The sequence below is a fragment of the Mesitornis unicolor genome, unplaced genomic scaffold (genome assembly GCF_000695765.1).
Source record: "Mesitornis unicolor isolate BGI_N332 unplaced genomic scaffold, ASM69576v1 scaffold14888, whole genome shotgun sequence".
Lineage (NCBI taxonomy): Eukaryota > Metazoa > Chordata > Aves > Mesitornithiformes > Mesitornithidae > Mesitornis > Mesitornis unicolor.
In genome coordinates, this window is record NW_010202662.1 from 747 (window position 1) to 25,603 (window position 24,857).

Consider the following 24,857-nt stretch of genomic DNA (forward strand, 5'->3'; position numbering starts at 1 on the left):
CAAAAATGTATATTTACAACATAGGTTGTTCAAAATGTAGGTGTCAAACTCAGGATAATTTGAAGGTATCAGATGAACAGTCCTACCCACCCTAGCAAAGGCCATCTTTGTTCTAATTTGCATAGTGAAAATTACAGATGAACAAAACAACAGAAGAGCAGGGCCATGTGGCACATGTCTGGCCTTGAAAATTTGATGAACTCTCCTCTCTAGTGATAAGGTGTAGCATAAAATAATACAGTTTTAAGGTGCTGACTTCTTAGGCTTACATGGCTGTTCTTTTAACTTTATTCTCATTTTGTTTCCTGGCTGGTGTTAGAATGGATACACCCCTCTACATATTGCTGCCAAGAAAAATCAGATGCAGATAGCTACCACTCTGTTGAACTATGGGGCTGAGACCAACATTTTGACCAAGCAAGGAGTCACCCCGCTTCATTTGGCCTCCCAAGAAGGTCACACTGACATGGTGACCTTGCTTTTGGAGAAAGGAGCCAATATCCATGTGGCAACGAAGGTAACTCACAACCAGAGACAAAATACTGTGGGGTGGACTATCCAGTAGGTTGCAAACTGCAGCGTAGGAATGGCGTCATGTTGTCAGAATTTCTCTGCTTCACTTCCATATATGCGTATCTGTGAGCCTGCAGAAGAGACAACAGGTGGGTGAACAGTAAAAGTGAGAATAGGATATCTAGGACTAGCAGATGGATTAACCAGTTAACACATATCATGTAGTTAATGGCTGTACTGAGTAACGTACAGGAGGAGCTGCAGCTGTTTGCTATGACCGGAGGAAAATGATGTAACACCTGGCTTTGGTAGAGAGGTTACAGGAGAAAAGGCAGACTAAGAGAAAATTGTTCCTGAGTATTCAGGAAGGTGAGAATGTGGTATTTTTGTTGTGCTGCAACCTTGCCATCTCACAGGTGTTTTACATATGCTCCTGAACTTTTACATTAGATACAAAGGAAGAGGAATGTAAAATCCTGGAGTTTGTGGGTCCAGGGATAGATTTAACATGTATCAGAAACCTGAGAGCTACAGTCTAAAATAGTTTAGCCTACTCATGCCTGCAGTTGTCAAGGTTCCTTTTCCTGTCTGAGGAGTAGGAAGCACAATTAATGTGCTTCCCTAGTTTATTAGTGGGCTCCTCAGCTTCCCCATTTTATACATTTTATTGTAGAAAATCCAAACATGATCACTGATGCCTGGAAGTTGTATTCTGTGGTTATGGTGATGTAATTGCTTTGGAGTTGTTTGTCAGCCGGAACAGGAAAACCATCAACTCTACTTTGTTTATAAAAACACCCATACTTAGAACCTGTACTTAGGATCTCTTCATGTTTTAAAGATGAGAAAGTGATAAAGATTTATTTCCTCATATAAAGTAGGTTTTATTTTTATCTTTATTTATCTATTTGTTTTGTGTATTCCACCTCTAGACTGGATTGACATCCTTACACCTTGCAGCTCAAGAGGATAAAGTGAATGTAGCTGAAATACTCACAAAACATGGTGCAAACCAAGATGCTCAGACAAAGGTAAATCATGGAGTGGCTACTGTCTCCAGTGTGCCAAAGGATGCTACCATTGTAAAGGAATGTTCCACTTAGCTTGCAGTTTTACTTATTTGTTCTTTTATTGTAGCTCGGTTATACACCTTTAATAGTGGCGTGTCACTATGGAAACATCAAAATGGTGAATTTTCTTCTTAAGCAGGGAGCAAATGTCAATGCCAAAACAAAGGTAAGAAATTTTTCGTTACTTGCTTTTGCTCTTTATTATGAGCCTGGTAACCAAGCACTACAGATGCATACAGTAGGTGCTTTTTCACTGGGAAACTGTAATTACTGCATGGTAGGTGTCAACACACAATGATTCCTGGCTGTATTAGAATGCCTTCTCTCTGCTACATCTCATTGTACAGTGTTCATGAAAGAAAAGTCAGATAGCAATTTGAGCATATGAAAAAATGAGATAGAGGATCCATTTCATTGGTTGTTTTTTTTCTTCTTTTTACTCGCTAACTACAAATGTGAGCTTGTTTCTGATCTCACTTGCACATGGTTTACACTAGTGTAATATCAGTGTGTTGCCAAACTAGTAACTAACAATTCAAAGACTTTGAGGGTGGTGCCAGATTCTCTCTAATCTGCTGGGAGAAGAGTGGGAAGAATTACTGCTGATCAAAGCATGGGTGACATGACTTTGGGAACGGAAGCAGCTGTGGTGGCGGAATGCAGTTTACTGAAGACAGGTTTGGGGCTTTTTTGAGGGCAATCTGGGTACACTGTTATTCACCAGTTCTACTGAAATGGCTCTGATTACCTATAGCCAAAGTCTGAATGAAATCCACTGATTTCAGCAGTTTCACATCAGTGTAAACTGGTGTGCACAAACAGCTGAATGTGATGCATCTTATAGCAAGAATTTTATATCTCCTGAGTGTACAAAGAGAAGTTCTGGTGACTGCAGCAATGAGTGTGTTGCATCCTAGATGTCATCACATCTCCCTTATTGGAAAGAGAAGGCTAACTCAGCAGCGGCAGGGCTTCAGCTTAGTTAAAGCTGGCATCAGGCAATAGCTAGCTTCTAGCTTCAGATTGAATGTCTTGGAATCAATGTGAAAAAGTTCATGGATATTTCTAGTGACATCTTAGTATTTGTAAGATCCAGTCGCAATCACAGGCTTGTGGTCTGCTGGTCTACCAGCTCCTCTGTCCCCAGCTGTGACCTATGGATGGATTTGTTTGTCAAAGTAGGACTATTTCATAACATGAATGTGGTAAGAAACAGTAAAGTAAATAAATATAAGTTGCTGGCCCATCGCTTGTGAGATCACCCAAAATCAATGGGCAAAACCCAGGGATTCCAAAAGAACTGGCAACACTACTAGAAAAACAGCTGATAAGAATTAATAAAGCAGACACTAGCAGGATCCAAGTGGTAGCCGCCAAGACATTCAGCTGAGGTATTTGGAGGCTAACAAAAGGGACAGACATACTTGCAACTTTAGTATTAGGTCTCAGTTTTTGTCTAGGGGGCCACTGGGTCAGGTTCTGATGCCCTTTCCCCAGGTAGGTCACCTAGAATAATTTCATTAAAGTCAGAAAGTTTGCATGAGAGTATGGGGCAGTGGTTCTCCAAAATCTCACGCCTAGGGACCAATAAAAATGCTGGCAATCTGTCAGCCAGTACTGTGGATTTAGTATAAAGAGTAAATCCATCCTGGCTGCATTCAGGATAGGCATGTTAAAGAATAAGTAATCTCTGCCGTATCTTGGTCATTAACTAGAGAAAGCCTGTGTGATACTTTGTGTCATCTGCAGTAAAAATATTATGGCTGAATTCTATTTTTCAAGAACTACACTAATATTTAAATAAAGATGGCAAATTTACTTCACACTACAGCCTACAGTAAAATCCTCATTTAATTTCTTAGTAGTCCATGCATGCATACTGTAAATAAAAGAATTGGAACACTTCTGAACTGTCCCTGCTTAATTAATAGTAGAAAGCATTACTTGCATCTATTTGTTTGCAAGAGAGATAACACTTGGAGTGTCTTTTAGAGCCTTTCCCCAGGCTTTTCATAAGTGTACAGTGAAAACAACTTTGTGTTTTCTTCCAGTTTATTCTCTTGTTGCTTTCAAAGTCAATTGTAGATAATTTTGTAAATGAATTGCCTGACTGGACTTACACAATACCATCTCAGATCAACTAGTTGGAGTACACTTTGGCTATGTTTCTGTATTGTGTAATGTTAGAATGAGTCACTGGAGCAGATAAGTATATGGAGTTAAGCATGTTTATTAAAATAGACATTGTGTACCTGTTTTTAAGTGTACTTCTGGCTTGGTTAGGCCTTTTGAGGGCAAAGTAAAGTTAAAATTGACATTTGTAATAGGTATATGCTGTTAGCCTTTTTAAAAGCAAATACTCTCAAATCATTGCTGTTAAAAAGTATATATTTTTTAATTGTCTCAAATATTTTAAAGGCAAATCTTGTGGCTTCTATAGAAAATTAGGATGTGAGAGAGAGAAAAATGTTCTCTGCCTCATCTATGATTCTGTGTCCTTAGCATGCCACTCCACTGTTCCTTGTTTTTCCCTCTGACTTAGGAAATGAGGAATTCTCTGTCTTTGCTTATATTATGAGATATAAGATGATTTGTGAATAAAAAAATATTATCTTCCTTTATCTTTTTATTAATCTGGGGAAGGAGTATTATTATTACTGAAGATTTGTTATCTTTGGGTCAACTGATGGCATAATTTCATTGTGAAAGGTCTCGAAAGGAGCAGAAGGAAGGAAAACGAAGTGTCTAATCTAATTACTGGTGGTTGTTCTTTGTTTGCTTTTATGGTAACTGCTGTGGACAACAGAATGGATACACCCCTCTACACCAAGCTGCTCAACAAGGCCACACTCACATCATTAATGTTCTTCTCCAACATGGGGCCAAGCCCAACGCCATCACCACTGTAAGTCTGTGAAGTGTCAGTGGGAACTTGTTTCCTTGGACAATTCTTTTCATTGCTTTCTTAGGGCTTGAGAGCAAGCCTTTGTTTTGGTGAAAGTATTCCACATACAGCTGGTTGTCAGATGTGTAAATATAACTCGCTGTCCTTATTGTCCTAAGGAAGTTCAGATCAGTTCTAACTCACTGTTCACTCAGTTAAATGTGAGACGGGGAAACTGATTTCTGAGCTGCAGGGTCCGGCTGGCCACAGCTAGCTGGGCTGTGCTTTTTCAGTTGCTCTCTACCTCAACGCTTCACTGCCTCAACGCAAGGTTTTTTTTTCATAACATTTAAAGGGGAGTCAGAACCTGGGGTTTTTTTGAAGATTTGGACCCAGATTTCTGTCCCTCTGTCCCTTGGATCTGTTTCAGGTTCTTACTGAGTTCACTGATGTTAATCACTCCTGAAAGACTGCAATAACCTCTGGCACAGCTCCTTCTCTGCAGTTAGCCAGGAATGCAACTGTCTTATTTCATGTTGATGTTGTTATTAGTCACCTCTAATTGGGCAATCTTTAAAAAGCAGCCAGAATGTCCAAAACTCATTTGTCATTCCCCAGAGTAGATCAGGTTTCTGTGTACATACATTGTGCGTGCTTTAATCAGCACGGGGTCCCTGTTTGGTCCTGGAATGATCATATTGAATAATCTTCTGTAAAGTTATCCAGGAGGCCAGTTTATGCACCAGATCGTCAAGCAAGAGACCACTGTAGTCTGCTTTTGGGGCTGTAGGTTCTATTTGGCATATTCAACCAAGGGTCTCTTTACTTGCTTTCAGTCCTCACGCTGGGGCTGTCATGCCCAAATCTAACCCAGATCCAAGGAGTGTCTCAAGAATGTGACTTTACTGCCCAGTTTGTGTGCTCTCTCAGGTACTAGCTCTGTTCTTGTCCACACATAGCTATCTCTAGCTTGTAATAGGAATTTCAACCTGAGACATCTGGCAGGGGGATATGGGAGCGGGATCTGAGCAGTTAATGTGCAAGTGACAGTAGAAGTCAAACTATTTGTGCTGTGAAGATGCTGATCTATTTATTTTTGTGCTGCTAATCCACAGACCCTGTGTTGCTTCAAGGTCCCTGAGCTAGACTAATGCAGAATAATTTAAATTATAGGTAACTAAAGCCGATACTGAAGTAAAAGAAGCCCTCAGGCTGGTATCCTGCACACAGTGCAGTGGTGTCACTAGAGGAATCATTCCAGTGCAAAAAGCTGTACAGTGGCTTTCTGTGATTCCCCTTGTAGGCTAGCATGTTGTCCTTTGGTTCAGTGCAAAATAACATAAAACAGTTCTGTGCAGGGCTCTTCACAAAGAATCATTAAACACTTCACAAAGAATCAGGAAGCACATCCCTTCCTCCCCTCCTCAAGCTGAGTGACAGGGGACCTGTGGACTGCCGCATCAAGTAACTGAGAGTAGGCCTGTGGCCGCACAGGCTGAACTGGCAGCCAGTCACCTTGGCCAGTGCTGCAGGGAAGATAGCACTCAAGAGAGTTGTGGATGATGTAGCTAGTTTCTGATTCTTAAAATAATTTTCTTCTGTACATGAAAAAGTTCATAAATTTGGCCACCTACTGGGGATAGCGTTATGTTGTAATGGAAGTTCTCCTTAAATTAGTGTGGACCCTATTTTGACGCAATTTGAGTAGAATTTCAAATGCAATGAGACAGATGGCAATCTTAAGTACTGTTCATTTACAATTAAAGGTAACAGTCTAAGTTCGTAAAATTAAAATAATAATACTACTCTCACAAGCTATTTTGAAGTTTCAGGTGATGAAGTGGAGAAAAATAGGCCTAAACACTTAGTAAATTATCATTTTAATGTCCATTTGATGAATGACACATCTCATGTCACATCCCATATCATGGGCATTTAAACTGCAAATAAATTTATTTAAATGGAAGAGAATTCCCCACCCCCAAGCCTTCTACAGATTGTTTTTGTGTTTGTTACATCTTTACCTTTCATGTACTTTTATTCTACATGCATTTTTGTTGTGAGGAGGAATAGAAGTGTATGTGGACAATGCAGCTGTAATCTTGTATTCACAGGAGAGAGAATTTTACCTGATAAAGATTTAACAGTTTCAACTGGAATTGAAACTGTTACATTTTAAAATGCTTTTTTTTAGAAGAGTATTTCTGATGTGGAGCAGTTTATGCAAAATAAAACATGAACTTCTGCAGACAAGACACATTCTGTAGAGTGAAATTTGACCACTGAAGGGTTAAACCATACAGGACTTTTTTTTATTATTTAGAATAGCAGGCAGATGTAAGTGTGTTGTGTTACCATGGTAATCAGGGCTATAGTCTTAAAGAAGTTATAAAGACAGAGTCAGATGTAACAGTAAAAAAACAGTGATTTTCCTAGGCTGTGCCTTGTTTTGGATGGAAATGCTGGCTCATGCAGTGTTGAGAGTGATCTCATTGGTTCACATCACAATCCTCCCTCTCATTGCACACTCTCTCTCTCTCTCTCTCCTTCTCTCTTTTCTCTTCAGAATGGTAACACTGCCTTAGCTATTGCAAGGCGCCTGGGATACATCTCAGTGGTCGATACGCTGAAGGTTGTAACGGAGGAGATTACTACTACCACAACTGTGAGTTGCAGATGCATTAAAATATCTCTTCTTTATTTAGAATGTTGTCTTTCTCTTCTTCCCTCAGACTTTCTGTGTATCACTTTCCGTTTTTTATTTTCTGGTTTTAGCTCCTCCTTTCTGTTGGATTTTGGCAGAAGTGCTACAATGCTTTCAGCATATCTTTAAGCATGTAGAAGTGTGTGCAATACATCAGGCTTCATTGAGCTGGGTAACAAAGTCTCTGTGCATACAGATGGAAAACAACTATTCAAAAGCAGAGTAAAACTTTTTTTCTAGATATGGGTCTGAGCTGCAAACCCACTTTCCAGAAGTTTGTGCCTTGTTGTTTAGATCCTGTTCTGTTGCCCTTTTCACCTCTCCTTTTCAGTCTCTCCTTACATTTCCACACTTTTGACACCTGCTGAGGCTCAAGCTCACCATTGCAGCACACCACAGCAAGCTTCTTGGCATTTGGACTGGACCAACCATGGCCTGGTGCCAAACTTGATGATACTTGCTAGATGGCTCTGAATCACATCAATCATCTTTTTACTCAAAGTACTGTCAGTTCAAACGGATCCTGTTTTTCCAAAATATGAAAGGATCTTTCCTTATGTGCTGAGCCCTCCACACTCTTGGTAGTCTGTATTTTGACTTCAAGGTTTGTGAATAGTATGTGCTGAACATCTGCAAGGTGGTACTATTGCTCTAAGTCAGGAAAAACTGATATATTCTGACACTCTGAGAGGGTAAGGTTTTATCTTCTTGGATTTTTACCTCCCATCTACTAATATATTAGCAAGTTGGAAAGGAGAACATAAAAATTAGTGCATCATTTAAGAAATTAATGTTTATTTAAATTTCCATTACTACATTTTATCTTGAAACCATGTTGTAAGATCATGCTTCTTAGCATCTATAGATGATGTTTAGGGGATCAGAGATAAAAAAATCTACAGAGTGCTTAAAAGATGCCACGGCTTAGTCAGGGGGATAGTTAGAAAAAGGCATGGGAAAAAATCTAAAGGCTTTTTTAAAAATAGAGGGAAATTATTTTGTTGCGTGCTGACAGCAAGTCCCACTGATTTTAACCAAAGAGGATGAAATAAAAGTAACATGGCATAAGTTTACAAATACAGTGAGCAATAACTTATTAATGAACTGCAACAATCAGACTGAGTCAGGTTTGGACAAGGAATTCCAGTGTAATTCCAGAAGTCTCTTAAGACTGTATGTTTTTGTTGATACTTATTTTGTGTTCTTGTTTAATCATATGGTACAACACGCATGTGTTGTACTATATATGAACACACGTGTATCTATTCAGAGATTTAGAAAAAGAAAACCTAGGTAAAATTTTTCGAGAATCTTAGCTCGTTTCAAAAATATATTTTTTAGCCTCAAATGACACCATTGCTGTTCTCTGTGCTGTGTCCAGGCACACTTTTTCCATTCATGCCTGATACAAGTTGTAACTTCCTTTCTATCATACATTGCATTGCACTGTAGACCTTGTACTTTGTTGCATATAGGTATTAAAAATTTTGTAATAATAGGGGTTACACTATGAAAAGACACCTGTGAGTTATTTACTTTGGATAAATGTTTCTTTAAACTTGGAGGGTAATGAAATTTTCCTCCAGATATTTGAGGTTTAGGACTGAATCGAATACTGAACCTTACTTGCATAGCTGACTTCTAATGCTTGCATGTAAGAGAAATCTGAATTCTCAAACTGTGTCTGTGGACAAAGCACTGCTTTTAAAAGTCAGGTGGGAACACTCGATAAACTCAGCAGATTTTTCAGCTATGAACTTGTCTGAATCTTGTACCTTAGGGATATATAGAATCTAAACCTCTGGCATTGTTGTTCATGGTGGGGAATGTTGATTAAACATAATTTAGAATAAGTTCTAAAGAGGAGGGATAAATAACAGGCACTCACAGGCACTCTCTGCAATAAAGTTCTCCAGATGGTGAGGTTGGTGTTGCCAAACCAGCAAACAGCATTTAGCACTGAAAAAAGGTCCTGTCACCATAGCTACTTCATTCTCTAAGTTTGTGGCTGAGGGATGCAGGAAGGATGTTAGATAGGCTGATGCTTTATTAATATTCAAGTCACTGGCATTTGAGATGAGGAAAAGATCTCCAGTGCCAAAGCCTTTGCTCTGACTTCAAACTCTTACTTGCGTTAGTGTTATTGTTAGTGAAGCCACATTAATCTAAAGCAGTAGAGAGAATAAAGTGCACTTATTTTTACTCACAGATCGGAGAGGAAGAGGAAATACATCGGAATAATCTAGATTTTCAAAGGCTTGCTATGCAATGAAGTTTTGGGGTGTTTATACAAATAGGCATAGTCTTCCTTTGGACAAATGAATATATGAGGAGTTTTGAGATTTTTTACAGTATACTGCTGTATAAGTAGACAGTTGCTGAATGTACCTATAGTTTTATATACCTGAATTATATATATGAATTATTCTATGCCACCAGATTAAAATCTGGTTTTACAATAACAGTAAATTGAACTAATTTTCAACACATAGCATGCGTTATGAAAAAATCTGCAACAGAAATAATTAATTGTCTTGAATCATAGGTAGGATTTAATTTAGGCAGCCTAATTGGGTTTGGTGTTTGAAGCAAATGGCATTGATCTTTCCCTGTACCTGAGGAAGGTGAACTGAAAACTGCTGTCACAGTTAAAAAAGTTTCAAAAATATAAAGCAGACTTTTAAAACAAATTTTCAACATAATTACACTTTTGGTAAGTTTGTTATTTATAAATTGCAGTAACTTAAAATAATCAAGAATGCTATCTTTTCCAGAGTGTTAGAAATATAGAAGTATAAAACAGAATTAGGAAATACCTAGTAATTTTTGTGAAACAAAAACTGCTTTTGTCTTCACTGCTTGCTATCAGTGGGCATTTTCCCAAAACCATCTTGCATAAGGGACTCGGGATTTGGCTGACATTAATTATCCCTCAGATTGTATTCTCTTTCACTACTTCTGCATGTAATGTTAATTTATACTTGATAGATACCATCCACAATAGGGAGGGAAGTACTACCTCAGGGGGAGTTTCACAAGTCACACAGCCTCCTGACGTTCCCCTGCACGCCAAAGGGGCACATCTGCTCCTACATACCCTAGAGAGTGATGTGGTGACTCCTCTCCACAGCTCCCCAGTTCTGACTGCCTGTAGATCTGGGTGGAGCCAGGGAAATACTGATTTTTCTGCTGTGACTAATGCTGTTCTGATCACTGCTCTTTTTTAAGTCTCTGGCATTTTGACTCCTGTATTGTAACACACTGAAGAGTTTCCTGCAGGCAACTTTTTCACACCTTGCATATCCTGTAATTTCTCCAGTGTGTATCTTGATGCTAAAAGGATGTCCCCATTCTTGATTAAGCACTCCTGAACATCTCCTGTTTCCTCCTGGAAGTAATTTAGGAAGATAAAATAATATAAAAAAAGTCCTCCAATGTTCTTCTACTCTGTGCTCTCACACCTAAACAGTTTCCTCCCAGCGGTGCTCAGTCCATACTTGCCTTGTATCACAATATTTTAAGCTTTTAGGTGCACAAAATATATCAGAAACTTCAAATAACTTTTATTTTCCTGATGTATATGTGACTTGGGGGAATATAGATTATTAATGAAAAGAATATCATTATTATGGAGTGTAGTCACTTTGGGGAGGTAAGAAATGTTTCAAGTGATCTGTGTAAATCCTTTGCATCTATTTTTAGTTTAAAAATTTCACATTGTTCATAACATCATTTCCAAATGCTTTATGATTTAATAATTTCCATATGTCACATACAGCTTTCTGAAGCTCTTCTGTAGACATTACAATTAATTTTAAAATCGTCTTGGAAACACTGAGCCAAATTATTCTACATGCATCATATATAAATAAATTTGTGGAGAGCTTTATTTCTTTCCTTTTTCATCCCTCTGACCACCAGCTCATTATCTTTATTTTTTTGTACTTTTCTGCGAGAGTACATGCTACCTTATACAGCACTGAGAACAGGAGCTTCTGGAGTAAAGATGAAAAATCAAGTTAGGCGAAAGGGAAACACGTTATAAACTGTCTGCTGTAAACTTTGCTGCTTCTGTTGGTGTTTAATTTGAGGATTGATGATTCTGTCTTTGCAGACTGTAACAGAGAAGCACAAGCTAAATGTACCTGAGACAATGACTGAGGTCCTGGATGTTTCGGACGAAGAAGGTGAGCAACTTTGTTAAGTTCCTATTCTCATTCTGCTTACGCAACGTGTAATATAGGCTCAGGATAGCTGCTTCAGTGCTTTGATAGCTTCATTTTGCAGTGCTTGAAATGAACTACCTAACGACCTTTTTTTAATGACATAGTCATGACATTTGAATAAGGATGCTGAAAGGTGACCCAAACCAAAATTCTAGACCCTGTCTTCTTTTTTAGAAAAAAACTTACTTACCTTAACCAAATGAACAAATGGGAGCATTTCCCAGCTTGAGATTTTAAAATTTAAATGTAGAGCTTTCCCAAAGCTGTGTCTGACCCTCCTATAAAAAGGAATTTGAGCAGTAAAAGTTTTGGATCAGTGCCACCTGTTTCAGATACATATATCTAGGAGTGCTGCTTAATTGAAAACATGCATGTAAGAAGATGCATAAGGTGGAGGTAAGGAGATTGTTCTCTTGAGGGAGCTTTTGGCACACACACATCACAGATACATACAGCATAACATAAAGTAACAACATGCTAATAAGTGTGACACTTTGGTCTCAGACTCTTGCTTGTACAGAGAGGAGGTGTATTTTATATCGCTTAGCTAAGTCCCCCCAAAATTTCTGTGAACTTCAGGAAGTATTGATGTAGTACTGCAGTTTTATATAGTGCAGAATTAAGGAAATCGTTTAACAACATTCTTGTCTAGAAGTTCAGAAATTACTTCTTACAGATTTTACCATGGCATCTGATAAATATAGAGATGTTTGCAAGAATTTTCTAAGTTCTTTTTTGCTTTTGGCATAGTTAATGAATATTACAGTATTTTACATATGCCGTATCTTGTGGTTATTGTTATTTCATGCAAATAATTTGCAGAGTGACTAATTTCAAAAAGTCGTAGTGATTTAGGAACATGGGTTACAGGGTTTGGTTTTTTTCTTTTACAAAGAACAAAAATACACATGTAATTCTAAATGGTACTGGGAATTAATGGCAGTCATGTTTCTAAACTGCATGTATTACTTTTTGAAATGGAATCTGTGCTGATGAATGAGTTACACTCTTCAGAAAATACTGCATTTAGGCTCCAGTTACTACTTTATTTTTTTAATGCTTGCAAAACCGCAAGCAAACACAAACAAGTGTTACTCAAAAGACGTTCTATTCTGCTGCATCATGATTTGTGAAATTATTTCTCAGGCGTGTTTTTGCTGCATTTAATCTGTTAAAAAACATTCAACTGCTTATGTAACTGATGATAAATGGCCTTTAAATTGCTTATAGCAATTGTTGAGTTTTCTCCCAATCTTTTGAACTACCACTTAACCATCTTTAAATCTACAAAGCCTAGTATGTCTTTCTGCTTCTGCAGGATTAATTTACAAGGTATTCCTTTTTCTCAAACCAATTTATATGTTGTACAGCCTTTAAACACTCTGATGATGAACGCTTCAGTGATGGTGAGGCATATAGTGGCACAGGTGCTGTTAGCAGAAGTTCGTGGAGTAAGACTTAAAAACTTTCTCTTTTGTTTAACTCTGACCGTTTGTTTTACTTTTTGTGTTGAAGCAAGACAAATTTGCTTAATCTGAGTGCCTAACACTGCTCCTTTTCATTGCTTTTGAAGTGTGACTGGGCGTGTGTTTCCTGAAAGGTGAGAGGAAGAAGGGAAGCCAAAAACCCCAAGATTTATTACCTGTATCTTGAATATGTTGGCAGCCATCCAGCATGACTAATGCTCTCTAGTGCTTTGAATTAACATTCTCTGCTTTCTGTTACCATCTGACACCTCCTGTTTGTCAATAGCCAGCAGATATTGCATAGGTGCTCTGAGTGGGTGCTGGGTACTGAGTGCTCACACCGATAGTGCCTCTGTGATCCTGCTGCATGTTGCTGAGCAGGTTGGTCACAGTTGAAGCACTTCATGCCATTGTCCTTGTAAAATCTGTTTCTACAGATGAATGTTTAAGGGTGTCCAATAATCCGTTGTTATTTGCTCAGCACAGTGCAGAGGTAATACAATCATTGTGATCAGGTGATGGCCTGATCTTTCAAAAAAGATAGTGCTTCTCCTTAAGGATGGGGATTACACTATTCCCACAGGCCTAGCTGTTAAGTGATGTGGTTTCTGAAACATATTCGGGCCAGCAGAAATGCTTTATGTGGTTAGAATGGTACTAAAAAATGCGGATTTTTATTATTTTATCTGGCTTAGCTGTTCGTTTTGTTACAAATTTTACTTCCTTTAAAGTTGTTGTCACGAAAGAAGCAATTTGCACCTGAGAGATCCTTACAGCAGTAAAGAGCAATTACTGCAAAGCATCTTGTGAAATGTGTTTTAGTGAAATCTACAGGGTTAATGAAGTTAAGCACATGCAGACATTTCTGTTACGGCTGTGAGTCGCTGTAGACACACAGGAAAATCAGAGAAGGCAGGAAGCTTTTCGTTATTCTCTCTCCCATGTGTTAATATGGTAGAGAGGAGCATGTTGCTGTTCCTCTGTACTCATTCCGTACATTATTTTTGTGGCAAAAAAGCTGTATAAACTGCTCAAGGTTTATCTTTGTGACTCCTGTCTGAGATAGTACAGTAAGTGTAGTGCTGTATACAGAGGATACAAGACCAACCAGTAAAACAGGTGATCAAAGAGCTCTCATTTTTATCTGTTTGGGGCTTTTCATCTCCTAATCTGTTTTCAATGCAGTTAATTTTCAAAAGCTCTGGTTTCACTATCTCTTTGAGACTAAGTTCTGGCTGCAGCAAGAAGTTGTCATAGCTCTAACCACACTTTCCCACATCCTCCGTTATGTCAGCACAAGCATTTCACCATGTGGTGAACCAACCCAGAGAACTGATCTGTCTGAAAATTAGTCTCTTTGTTTGTTCTGCAAGTTATTTTTGGCCAGACTACTTTTGCAGGCAGAAGGAAATAGAAAGGCTGAAGTAGAAAGTGAGACACCATTGCCAGAGGCAGCATGCCTCTGAGACAGGAGGCATAAAGGTCAGTTCACACCACACAGTAATTAATGCTGATATTTCAATTGCAGAGAAGAGATAGGCAAATGTTGAGCAAATGATCACATGCAAATAGTCAACAGAGTCTAAAAAATCAGATGGAATCACAATATCCAAAGAACAAAAAGCATCCTTTTCATGAGGGATGCTTGTCCTGAAGTTGCTAAAGATTCAACCCTATGCCTGGTTGAGACACAAAGTGTTGTTTGGTATTTTTTGTCTTGTGACTTCATGTTTCTTTTAAAAAACTTTCCAATAATGAAGTAATTTTAAAAAGAAGGTGACTAGGACATTGAATTTGCTGAAGTGTGTCTAAAAATGGAAACAGCATCATCACATGTCCTTAAATAATTTATAAAATAAAATATTTATTAATGCTTACAAAACAATAATGACCTGCTGTCAGATTGTTACATTTTTCCTCTGGCAGAATTTCTTTTTTTTCTCCTTTTCAGTTTTAAATCTTATTCAAAATTGTGATACTACATCATTTAAACATATTCACAGTAGTAGTATCTGTGTAAAGGGAGTTTGCTATTCCATCATGAATGTGCATCAGTGACAAGGTGGCATATCAGTGAACTACTGCATCACTAAAGGACAACAAAAATGTAATCTTAGAGTCCAGAAAACAGTTTACAGCTATTCCATACTTGATTACATTTCTGATTAAAAAGAAAAAAAATCCTTTTTCTTATTGATAGAAGTTGTTTTCAATGTAGACAATTTTTTCCAGTGTAGAGAAAATATCAACAAAGAGAACTTTCAAACTGGTTAGTAAGTCTGGCTCAGACATACGCTCATGAAGGACTGAGAAGTTACTGCTTTACAGACTGGAACTCCAGCAGAGTTCAGGAGTTTCTTTGTGGCACTGCTATGATTGCAAAATGCCTCTGTGGAAGTCACTCCAGTTATCTCAGTCTTCCAGTTGTAGCATGGGATGGTGACGAGCTGCTTTGCCTGGTGCACTGGAAGCTGTGAAGAAAATGCCATGTCTACCTGTCTACCTATCTTTGTAACTGCTTGCCTGGAACTAACTGGCTACCTAGTTATTGTTGTGAATGTTGTCATTATTAAATGATAATGTGCTCTGGTACCCAGGAATATTCTCTTGTCCGACTGTATCGCTTCATATATGTGGTAACTGCAGCTTGCACATTGATAGACTTACTGAATTCCTTAATAGTATCTGTAACAGCAGTAAACAGGGCTAAAATATGTCAGTGAATTTCCCAAGCCTCTGCACATGACCTTAGAATACACTGATATTACAGCGTATGTGTGAGAAATGAGCAGTTGAGTCTGGGTGAAATTCATTGCTGTTTTACATGCACATGATTCCACTGAAGTAGTGGCTTAATCAGTGGGAGACTTAGGGAATAACTTTCCTTAATTAAATCTGGAAGTTAAAGTTGCAGCCAATAACTGTTCTTGGTTAGCGTTAGGTAAGTTGCTGTTGCTGCATGTTAAAACACTACAGATTCAGAGTAACAGCAATGAATTAATTCACACTCTAAATTAAGCATCTTTTAAACAATAATATAAAGTATACCAAAGATTATTGATTTATAGAAGTAATTCAGAAGCTATATGTTGAAAGTTTAACTGAAGCTTTTTTCCTTTGGCAGAAAGAAATCTGTGTTCAGAAATAACAGATGAATAAAAGTTGATCCTTAGGACTTTACGTATGATAAACTGCACAGAAATTATGCCAGTATCCATCTCTCATTTCCTAGCAGTTTGTACACTTTAGGTGACCTATAAGGTTAGTATATAAATAGTTTCTTGCTGGGACATTTTAACAAGGTCATCCAAGATGAAGGGAGATTCTTCTCTGGAAAGTTGCTTTTGTTTACATGGTATTATTGAGAATACTTCCCACCCCACTCCTCCACCCTCTCCCCCCACCCCGAGCAAAATGAGGATTTTTCATTTTTTAGTTTTTGTTTTCTTTTAAGTGCCAGATGTGCAAATGCACCAGGGAATCTGAAAATTAGTTGCCTTTTTTATAAGTTCATGGGTTGTCAACACAGAAGATTCTCAATGTAGTGGTTAGCTGCTCAATTTTTCCTCGTATAGCTTTATTGACATTGTTGCTAGGAATGTAAAAAAAAGTCGTAACAAAGTCTTACTTGGACTTTTCCATTGAAATCTTTCAGAGTGAATATAGCTTTTTCTTTAAAAAAAATCTGGTATTGTCATTGGAAAGAAATTAAATTTGTTTTGTTATTGTTGGGGTAAAGTCTGCTAGAGATGGCTCACTTGTTAACATTTTACTAATGAAAAATAGGAATTTGTGGTTAGGCTGCAAAAGTTTCGGCAAAAGTTTTAAAGAAACTGCTGTTCTTCGGTTGCATCATTTGTTGACAAAAACCAGAATTGACCAGATTGGCAATAATAAATTACGTCAATGACCCAAACTACAGGTGCACCTTTGTTAGTGCAAAGAAAGAATAATGCATGGGCATGACTGGGAGACACTACTGTATTTACTTATACTTTATTTATACATTATTTCCTAAATTGTTATTTTATGAGAAAACAAAATCAAGGTCTACCACAGATCCTGGAGGGTAGATTAGACATGCAGGTTTTTGGTTTTCATTTGATTCACCTTCTGTCTTTCTGCAAGTGTTGCTTTGAGCTATGAATAGCTGACATGATGATTCATGTTAATTCATGTATCAATGTATGAAACTCTGCATGAAACCATATGTGAAAACCTGCTTTCCTGACTGGCTAAAAGTAAAGAAGTTTAAGGCATTAGCCAAGCTGTAATTCAGGGAAACTTCTAGTGTGTTTGGGGGCCTTAAATAGAGGATCAGCTTTAGGGAAGCAAAGGTGTCCAAGGAAAGTGTCAGAGAAACTCTGCATTATACTTTCCTTTAAAGATGCTTCAGGACTTACATATTCCACTGAAAATTGTGCTTACCATAGCTGTCCCTTCTCCATCTGTTACTCCTAAGAAGCAGCACTTATGTGGGGAGCTGTAGACTTATCTGCATGTTGCAGAGAAAACAATAATTTTGGCAAACTCACATAACACTGTCTGGCTTTAAAAACATCTATTAAAAGTGATTTTTGGCAGTTTCTATCACAGCCCTCTTTCTTTATTTTTAAAAAAAAAATTGCCTATATTTTCTTTATGTTTTGTGAGAAACTATTCCAGAGGAATTCTCATTCAGCAATTGTATTTTGGAAATCACTTACATAGCACGAGAACTATAGGAATGGTAGGAACTGCCTTTGTTGAGGCTTCCCTAAATGAGTTGACTCTGTGGATGCATATCCAGAATGGTGTGAAAATTTTAAAACTGCTTACTTGATCAAACATTTGCATAGCTCCCTGATAACAGTAGGGAGGATAATTTCTGAAAAAAGCTATTCTGTTTTAGAAACATGAATGAAACACTTCTCCTGTGAGCCGATACTGATTTGCTAAGCTGAGAATTGCATATGGCTGGGTGCCTCAAAGCTACTGTCTCGTAAATGTTATTTTGCATTTAAAACACATTTTAGATCTCAAAATGCTTCATGATTATTGCTTGATTTAACCAGTTACATAGGTTGTAAATACCACTCCCTTTTGTAGAATTTAAGAAAACTAAGATGGAAAGCACAGTAGTATCAGTGTGGGTCTCCAGTTTCAATGGTTTGATAAAATCCTGTGTGTTCAGCCAAACTGTCACTGAAGGAGCAGATATGTAGCCTCAGCATGTGGCCCGTTTCTCCTAGTAGTCCATTCAGTGATTTATAATGCTCAAAACCTGAGTCCAAACATGTGAAATCATCAGCATCAAAATCAGCTTTTTGTTTTCTCTGTCCTACTCAGTTAGAGAAAGGCAAGTTTTTACTGTCTGAGTAGCCGGTCAGATCTTTCCAGGTGCTTCCCTTCCTGCTAAGAGGTATCTTAAAAATTAGCAGTTGAGATCCATCATTATATTTGGATATTATTGGTTCATAGTGCACAGAAATAATATGTGGTCACCATAAAAAATGTAAAAATAAAAAGAGGAGCAGGCCACTAAAAGTCATCATATGAATATTGCTGACTTGAGCGAGAAGTTAATTAGTTGTGGGTTCCTGCGAGTTTGTTCATTGGTTCTGTTTTAATGTAGACTTTGAAAACAGTTCTGTGTGACTTTGTCAGAGACGAGCAATGGCGTTTACTTCAGCTCTCAGTCTAGGCAAATAGAAAAAACTTGAGGAAGCCACATTTTAAAAGATCATAGGAAAGGTTCCCATTTATGCTTTGTCCATTTTTTGCCTGCCTAACTCACCGCACCATCACTGGATATGTGCAGCACCCACTGCTCCCTGTAGGCTAAACTGTGTGCTTCTGGCTTTGTGGTTGTGTGAGGCTCTGTCAGAGTGATGCCAGTGCTGCTGGTTTAGTTCAGTTTCTGTGGCAAGTGCAGGGACTCAAATATTGGCCACTTTTTGTTTAAATATAAATTCCTAGGTTTGCAGATTTTAAAAAAAACAACTTCATTTATTTTTACTTCTTGTTCCCGTGTCCTTACCAGTAAAACCCCAGTGTTTCTTTTAAGAGAGTCCAGGTACTTGGTACTTCCTTCTAGTGCATTTTATTTTTTTCAGACCTGCCCTAAAGAAGGTGATGTTAATCAGAAATGCAGATTTGGTCAAAATTTTTAGAGATATTTGAGGCGAGACCAGCAATGAGGCCAAAGCTGAACAGGAATGTTTTAACAGGGGCACACTGCAAGCTCACTCAGTGTTTTGTAGTGTGTTTTTCCATGTCACGTAAACCTCTGAAAGTCTGCTGGTATCATGGAAGAAAGGAAAGTGTTCTTTTGAGTGAATAAAAGATAAATCACAAAGTGGGTAATTCTTCAAAATCCAGCTGTCAGTTCATAGATGGCCACTGCAAATCATGGAGCATCAATGTCAAGGGCTATATTTTGTCACAGACTCCATAGTAAGTATTGAAAATGTTACTGTCATTAATTTAATAGGGAATGTGATGGCAGGTGGATTGTTTTCACAATTATTTAAAATGATAGTGTATTTTACTGCCACAAAACTACCATCTGGTAAGACTTGCTGTGTAAAGAAGCTCATGGTCAGTTGAATATGTAATGTCTTCTCAGCAGATAAAACATCTGTGTTCGGTTTTGTACAAATTCCAGCACAATGAACTGACCGAGACTCAGGAATATTGCCGTGTCACATACTTTAATGATAACACAGTATTACTGCAGAATGAGCGAGCACTTGTTACACAGACTCAGAATGATTCCCTTTGCATATGTGCAATTGCCCTGCAAAGCAGGAATTAAGGCACTCAAGTAACCACAGTTGTATGAAATGTTATGTTGCTACACAATCATTTAGGCTTAAATAAATTTTTTTTCCCCCTTTCATATACTAGGGTGTGCTCCTTGTTCTGAGAGTTTTGTTTTTGTTCATCTCATTGTGGAAAGGTGAGAAGAAGACAGAAGGGTTTGGTGCGGAGTGACTTTAACCTCTAGTTCACTCACTAAAGAGTAGTGTGCTAGCAAGTAACCTGTATTACCAACAGATAAATGTTCTGAAGACATTGTGAAATATTCATGGGTAATCTTATTACTGTTTGCAGATGTTCACATCACATAAAAAAGCTAGTGTTACTTAGACCCATTATTAACAACTCTTAGATGAGGGGCCAAAGCTGAAATCAGAGTAGAGTTTGGGTTTTTTTTTAAAGGATGTGTGTGTGATGAAAGCAGTGAAGATTTTGCCTTTGTTTCTATTATAGATGGAATGTCTGGCATGATTATAAGTATCTAGTTTATTTGAAATATAACTTGAAATTCCTTTTATTGTTTGATTAACAGCATTGCCTTAATATCTTCCAAGTTTTCACTAAGCCCTGTGCTTTATAATGTGACATTCCCAGGAAACAGGAGGCATCATCTGTCAGAAGACAGGAAGCATGCAATGATTAAATGCATTTTATTGTTTTCTGTGAAACTGTGCCCAGTTTCTCTCTCTTAATGTGGACAGATGGAATTTTCAAGAGCTTTTCTTGTTATACTGAAAAGATTTAGGCCTCATCTTTATATATAATATTTGTGTATACAAAAAATACCTTAAAAACCTCAAAGGTTACTTAGTTTTAGATGACAAATTGTAAATTATTTCTTTATTAGCTGAAACATCAAGCTAGAAGGACTAGCTGGATTTGTTTCATGAAAAAAAAAATCAAGATTTCTTCTTTTAGGAGTGAGCACCACTCCTATAGCTTGTATTGCTGGTAACATTTTGTGGGGCTGGGAGGAAGATGCTGTATCAGAAACAGCAGCAGCTAGATTTTTCTTTTTCTTGTTATTTTGCTTTATTAGGACTTTAAATCACCCAAGTGGCAACTGTCCTGATGCCCTAATGAATTCTGTTTGAATGAGCATGGGTACCACTTACCTAGCCTTTACAATACTGCATGTTTCTCAGCATATCAGGGTGAATTACTGCAGCAGGAAAAAAAGGAATGTGTAGCCCCCGAAGACTGCTCCTGTTTAACAGTTGCAGTCTCCTTCACATAACTGAGCCTCAGTTTCTTTATGTTTCCCTATGCAGCTTAGAAAATGAGAAAAGTTGAAGATATTGATTGCCTAGGGTCTTGTTGTGTGGTGCTGCAAACCACATCAAGCCTCTGGCAGGCTTCTAAGTAGTAATTAACCATTGGAAAAGTGACTGAAATCTCCAGGAGAGAAACCGTGTTGCAAATGGGAATGAAAAGAAACCTCTACATGTTGCTTGGCAATGTAAGATGTTTTGTTAGTCTGCTGGGGAAGAGCAAACTGCAACTTCATATAGACAGAATTTCCTAGGAAAAATAATTTTGGACCAAAAAAAAAAACAACCTGTCATTCAGAGTATTTGCAAAGAAAGGTTACTATTTCTGATAATCAACGATCATTTAGGCTTTGATTCATTATGAATTACTTTTCTGATTAATAATTAGACTCTGTATGTGTGAACTTATTTCCACGTTTTGGATATTGCTTTGTTTTAGAAATTACAGGTTTTTTTCTGATCACACAAGATACTGGAACATGGACAGCCTTATATGGTATGGAGTTTGGACAATGGAGACTTTAGATTAGGATTCGCAACTATCAGGTATAAGGCCACAGAAAACACCTTTTCAGCTGAAAGAACATAGTTTACAGTCAAATGAGTGGTTATATTTAATCATAAACTGTCAGGCTGTGATACTATATAGCTGTGGCCAGCGGACTAAAGTGGATAAAGGAACTGAGGGACCTTGCTTTAGAGAGTAGCAAAGGAATTTACCCCTTGCCAATATGTGCAACAGCAAAAATTACCAAATCGATTAATTGCCTTTATTTTTTTTTTTATCTTGTTTGATGTGCCAGTTTCATTAAATACATTAATTGCTTGTGGTTTGCAGTGTTTCCTGAGTGGAAAATGCCTTCCTGTTTATTGTGCCATCCAGCTGTTAGATCCCAACATGTAAATGAGTTCGAACTTGTGTGTGTGCTTATCTCTGTCCCTTCTGTGGTTGGTTTTAAGGTGATGACACAATGACGGGAGATGGAGGAGAGTACCTTAGGCCAGAAGACCTCAAAGAACTAGGAGATGACTCTTTACCAAGCAGCCAGTTCTTAGATGGTATGAACTACTTAAGGTACAGCTTGGAAGGAGGACGATCTGACAGGTATTTGCCTGGACACATACATTTCCTTATCGTAATTCTGCTCACATTTTGTTATAAATGTTTGAAATCCCTTTCTCAGAGTCTTTAACTCAAGACAGACATGGGATACACTTGTCCACATTTCCTTACTAGGTATGTCAGTGTGCCAGTTGCCACTTTGTAGGAGGAAGGTGTGGTCAGGAGGGATATTTCCTGACATGTTAAGAAGTGGATACATTTGACACTAATACTGTACTCAAGAGTCTAATGAAGAATTTGTGATTCTAACTTGGTTCTTGAAAAGGCATGGCTTGCTTTATTGTCTTTGTGGTCAGGCAAAGGAAGAAGAGTGTAGCTGTCTATGGAAAGGGCTTATGAATCATCCCCGTCTCCTCCTGTCACGAGTCAGGGGATGGGCGAGTAGGTGGACAGGGTGTTTTGGCATGAGATGAGCTGAATTTTTAAAGAAATTTGCTGGATATAGATATAAGGAAAGGAGTAATGGACTTGGTTATTCCACATTGGATTGGCAGTGAGTGTACTGTCAGCAAACATATTGACTCTGTTTCATAGTGGTTGAATTAATAGGAAAGTGAATCGTTTCCTTTCTACTGGCAGAGCACAGTATTTACATTGTACATTAAAAAAAAACCAGAAAAAATAGGTGTGCGCAGTTCGGAAAACTTACTGATTTGCTTGAATCTAACAAGTTGAACTTAAGCCTAGATATATTTGCAGAATAATAATGCCTATAGCTTTATCTTTTATTATTTTTTTTTAAATTTAGAGAATATCACTATAGTCTGCAAAAAAAGCCAGAGTTTCCTTTTCAAACGGAGAGCCTTTACTAGTGAGCATCAGTGTAGACTGAAACTGGCAGATTAACACCCACAGTTCTAGTTCAGAATAGGCTACCCAGGCATTCCATTGTAACTGACCATGTCGAGTGTAAATCAGTGATGTCTCCAGACTTACTACCTTTAGAATTGGGGTTCACTAAAGGGAAAAGAAAAAAGTTTGAGATCTTGGCAACAGAAAGAATTTTTAACCTACTTCATTTTTGTGGTCTTGATTGTTATTCTGGCAGCATTTCGGAAACTCAGTGAAATCAGTAGGCTCCATTCTGTTTACTTCAGTAGGCTCTGAATTGCTTCTGGAACAAAAGATGTCAGGAAATAGTTTGGTTTGCCTCGCAGCGTGTGTAAATCCCTCATCATTCAGGTCGTATAAGCTTGAAGTCTTTGTTGGTTTTTAGACAGTGCCAGTGAATCCACTGAAAACAAAGTGACTCTATGGCTTTTAAGTCTCAGAGGTTCTAGAGGTCTCTATGAACTACATCAGAATACTTATAAATCAAAATCTTTTATCATGCTCTTTCAATGGTAACAAAGTGTTTTTTTATAATTTTAAGATATTGTATAGAAATGATTGTGCAGGCAAGTGTTAAGCAGTTTCTGCTGCCATTTAGAATATTTTAGCTTTCAAATACTGTCAGTGGATTTCAGTAGACTTTCACTGGCATGTAATTGATGTGTTTTATATTGTGTTGTATGAGAATTATTTCACATCCTGTATCAAGCATGATTATATTGAAATGAAGCAAAATGATCAGGGAAAAAGAATGAAAAAAAAAAAAAAGTACATCTTTCTTACTCCATGGTCTCATTTTCTGTTACTGTCAGGTTACTGGTTGTAAGAATTTTCACAGAGACTGCTTAAATTATTTTGCTTTTGCTTTAATGTGATTTTCATTGCATTATACAGACTTTGGTTTTTCAAGAAATTCAGCAAAGCGAAATAGTATTAGCAGTCTAGACTCATGTAATCTTACGCATTAAACAATTTAATTTTAAAAACATATCTTTTTGTTTTGTAACCATCTTCCCTATTTATTTTATTTCTCTCTCCTCTTCATTCTTTTTCATATGCTTTCATTAGCACCATGCCCAGGTAGGTATTACATAGCATGAAAACATGTTGTCTCTGTATCCTTTTATGGCACCTGTCTCTGTTCATCCATTTTGGAGGCCTGCTGTATGCCGGGAGGTTGATTTGAAGAACTGCATGAATGATACTGCTGTTGGAGATAGTTATAGTCTCAAATGAGTATGATATGTTGTGGTGAATACTAAAACAACAGTATTCTCTGTCTTGAAAGGTTGTCATATGGCGTAGCTACTGTCCCACAGAAACTTCCCTGATTTCTGTAAAGACACTGTTAGCCAGGATCAGGGAACTAGATCACAACAGCTGATAGCTGTCCTTCTGTCACCATGCTGCTGGGTAGGTGAGCCATTTCCTTCTCTATGTGGAGACACAGTGGTAGAATGAAAAATAAAGCTAGCTGGATTGTCCCTCTGGCTATTGAGAGCCAGAACTGATTCAGGCCATATCAGATTGCCAGTATTTGAGAAGACTTTGTTTTACGTTAAGTCCCTTCCACCTTTCTAGTCTATTACAGGCGTGAGGAAGGCTTTCAGTCTTTAAATAGAGAAGTGTTTTCAAGGCTGATTTATACAGTTTGCACTGATTCCAGGTTCTTTTCCCAGCTTCTGAAACAACGTGTACTTCTCACAACAGCAGATACACTCACCTGGACTAGGGATTGCTAGAGGTCTGTCTAGGCTGGCAAATGGATGTGTCCTGCAGCATGGTTTCCCAGTTAATCCAAATTAGAAAGTTGGCTAGGGTATGCTGCTCTGATTTTCTGGATGCCTTCTGGGCTTTATTCAGGGCTTAGAAGAGGTGGATGGTATACATGCCTGTGTATCACCTAACACGGGTAAGACATGATCAGGAGCTTTGGAGCATTCTTGGGTTCCACAGTCCAGTAGAGTG

General features: G+C 37.9%; 1 protein-coding gene across 1 annotated transcript in view; it reads left to right on the forward strand.

The window, feature by feature from the left end:
• Positions 1 to 319: 319 nt before the first annotated feature.
• Positions 320 to 24,857, forward strand: part of ANK2 (ankyrin 2, neuronal) — a gene marked incomplete at its 5' end in the record, with an annotated part of 88,587 nt that continues 64,049 nt past the window's right edge. The window contains 7 exon segments of the mRNA XM_010190476.1: positions 320 to 517; positions 1,446 to 1,544; positions 1,651 to 1,749; positions 4,390 to 4,488; positions 7,034 to 7,132; positions 11,286 to 11,358; positions 21,896 to 22,040. Of these exon segments, the coding sequence (XP_010188778.1) occupies positions 320 to 517; positions 1,446 to 1,544; positions 1,651 to 1,749; positions 4,390 to 4,488; positions 7,034 to 7,132; positions 11,286 to 11,358; positions 21,896 to 22,040 (812 nt within the window).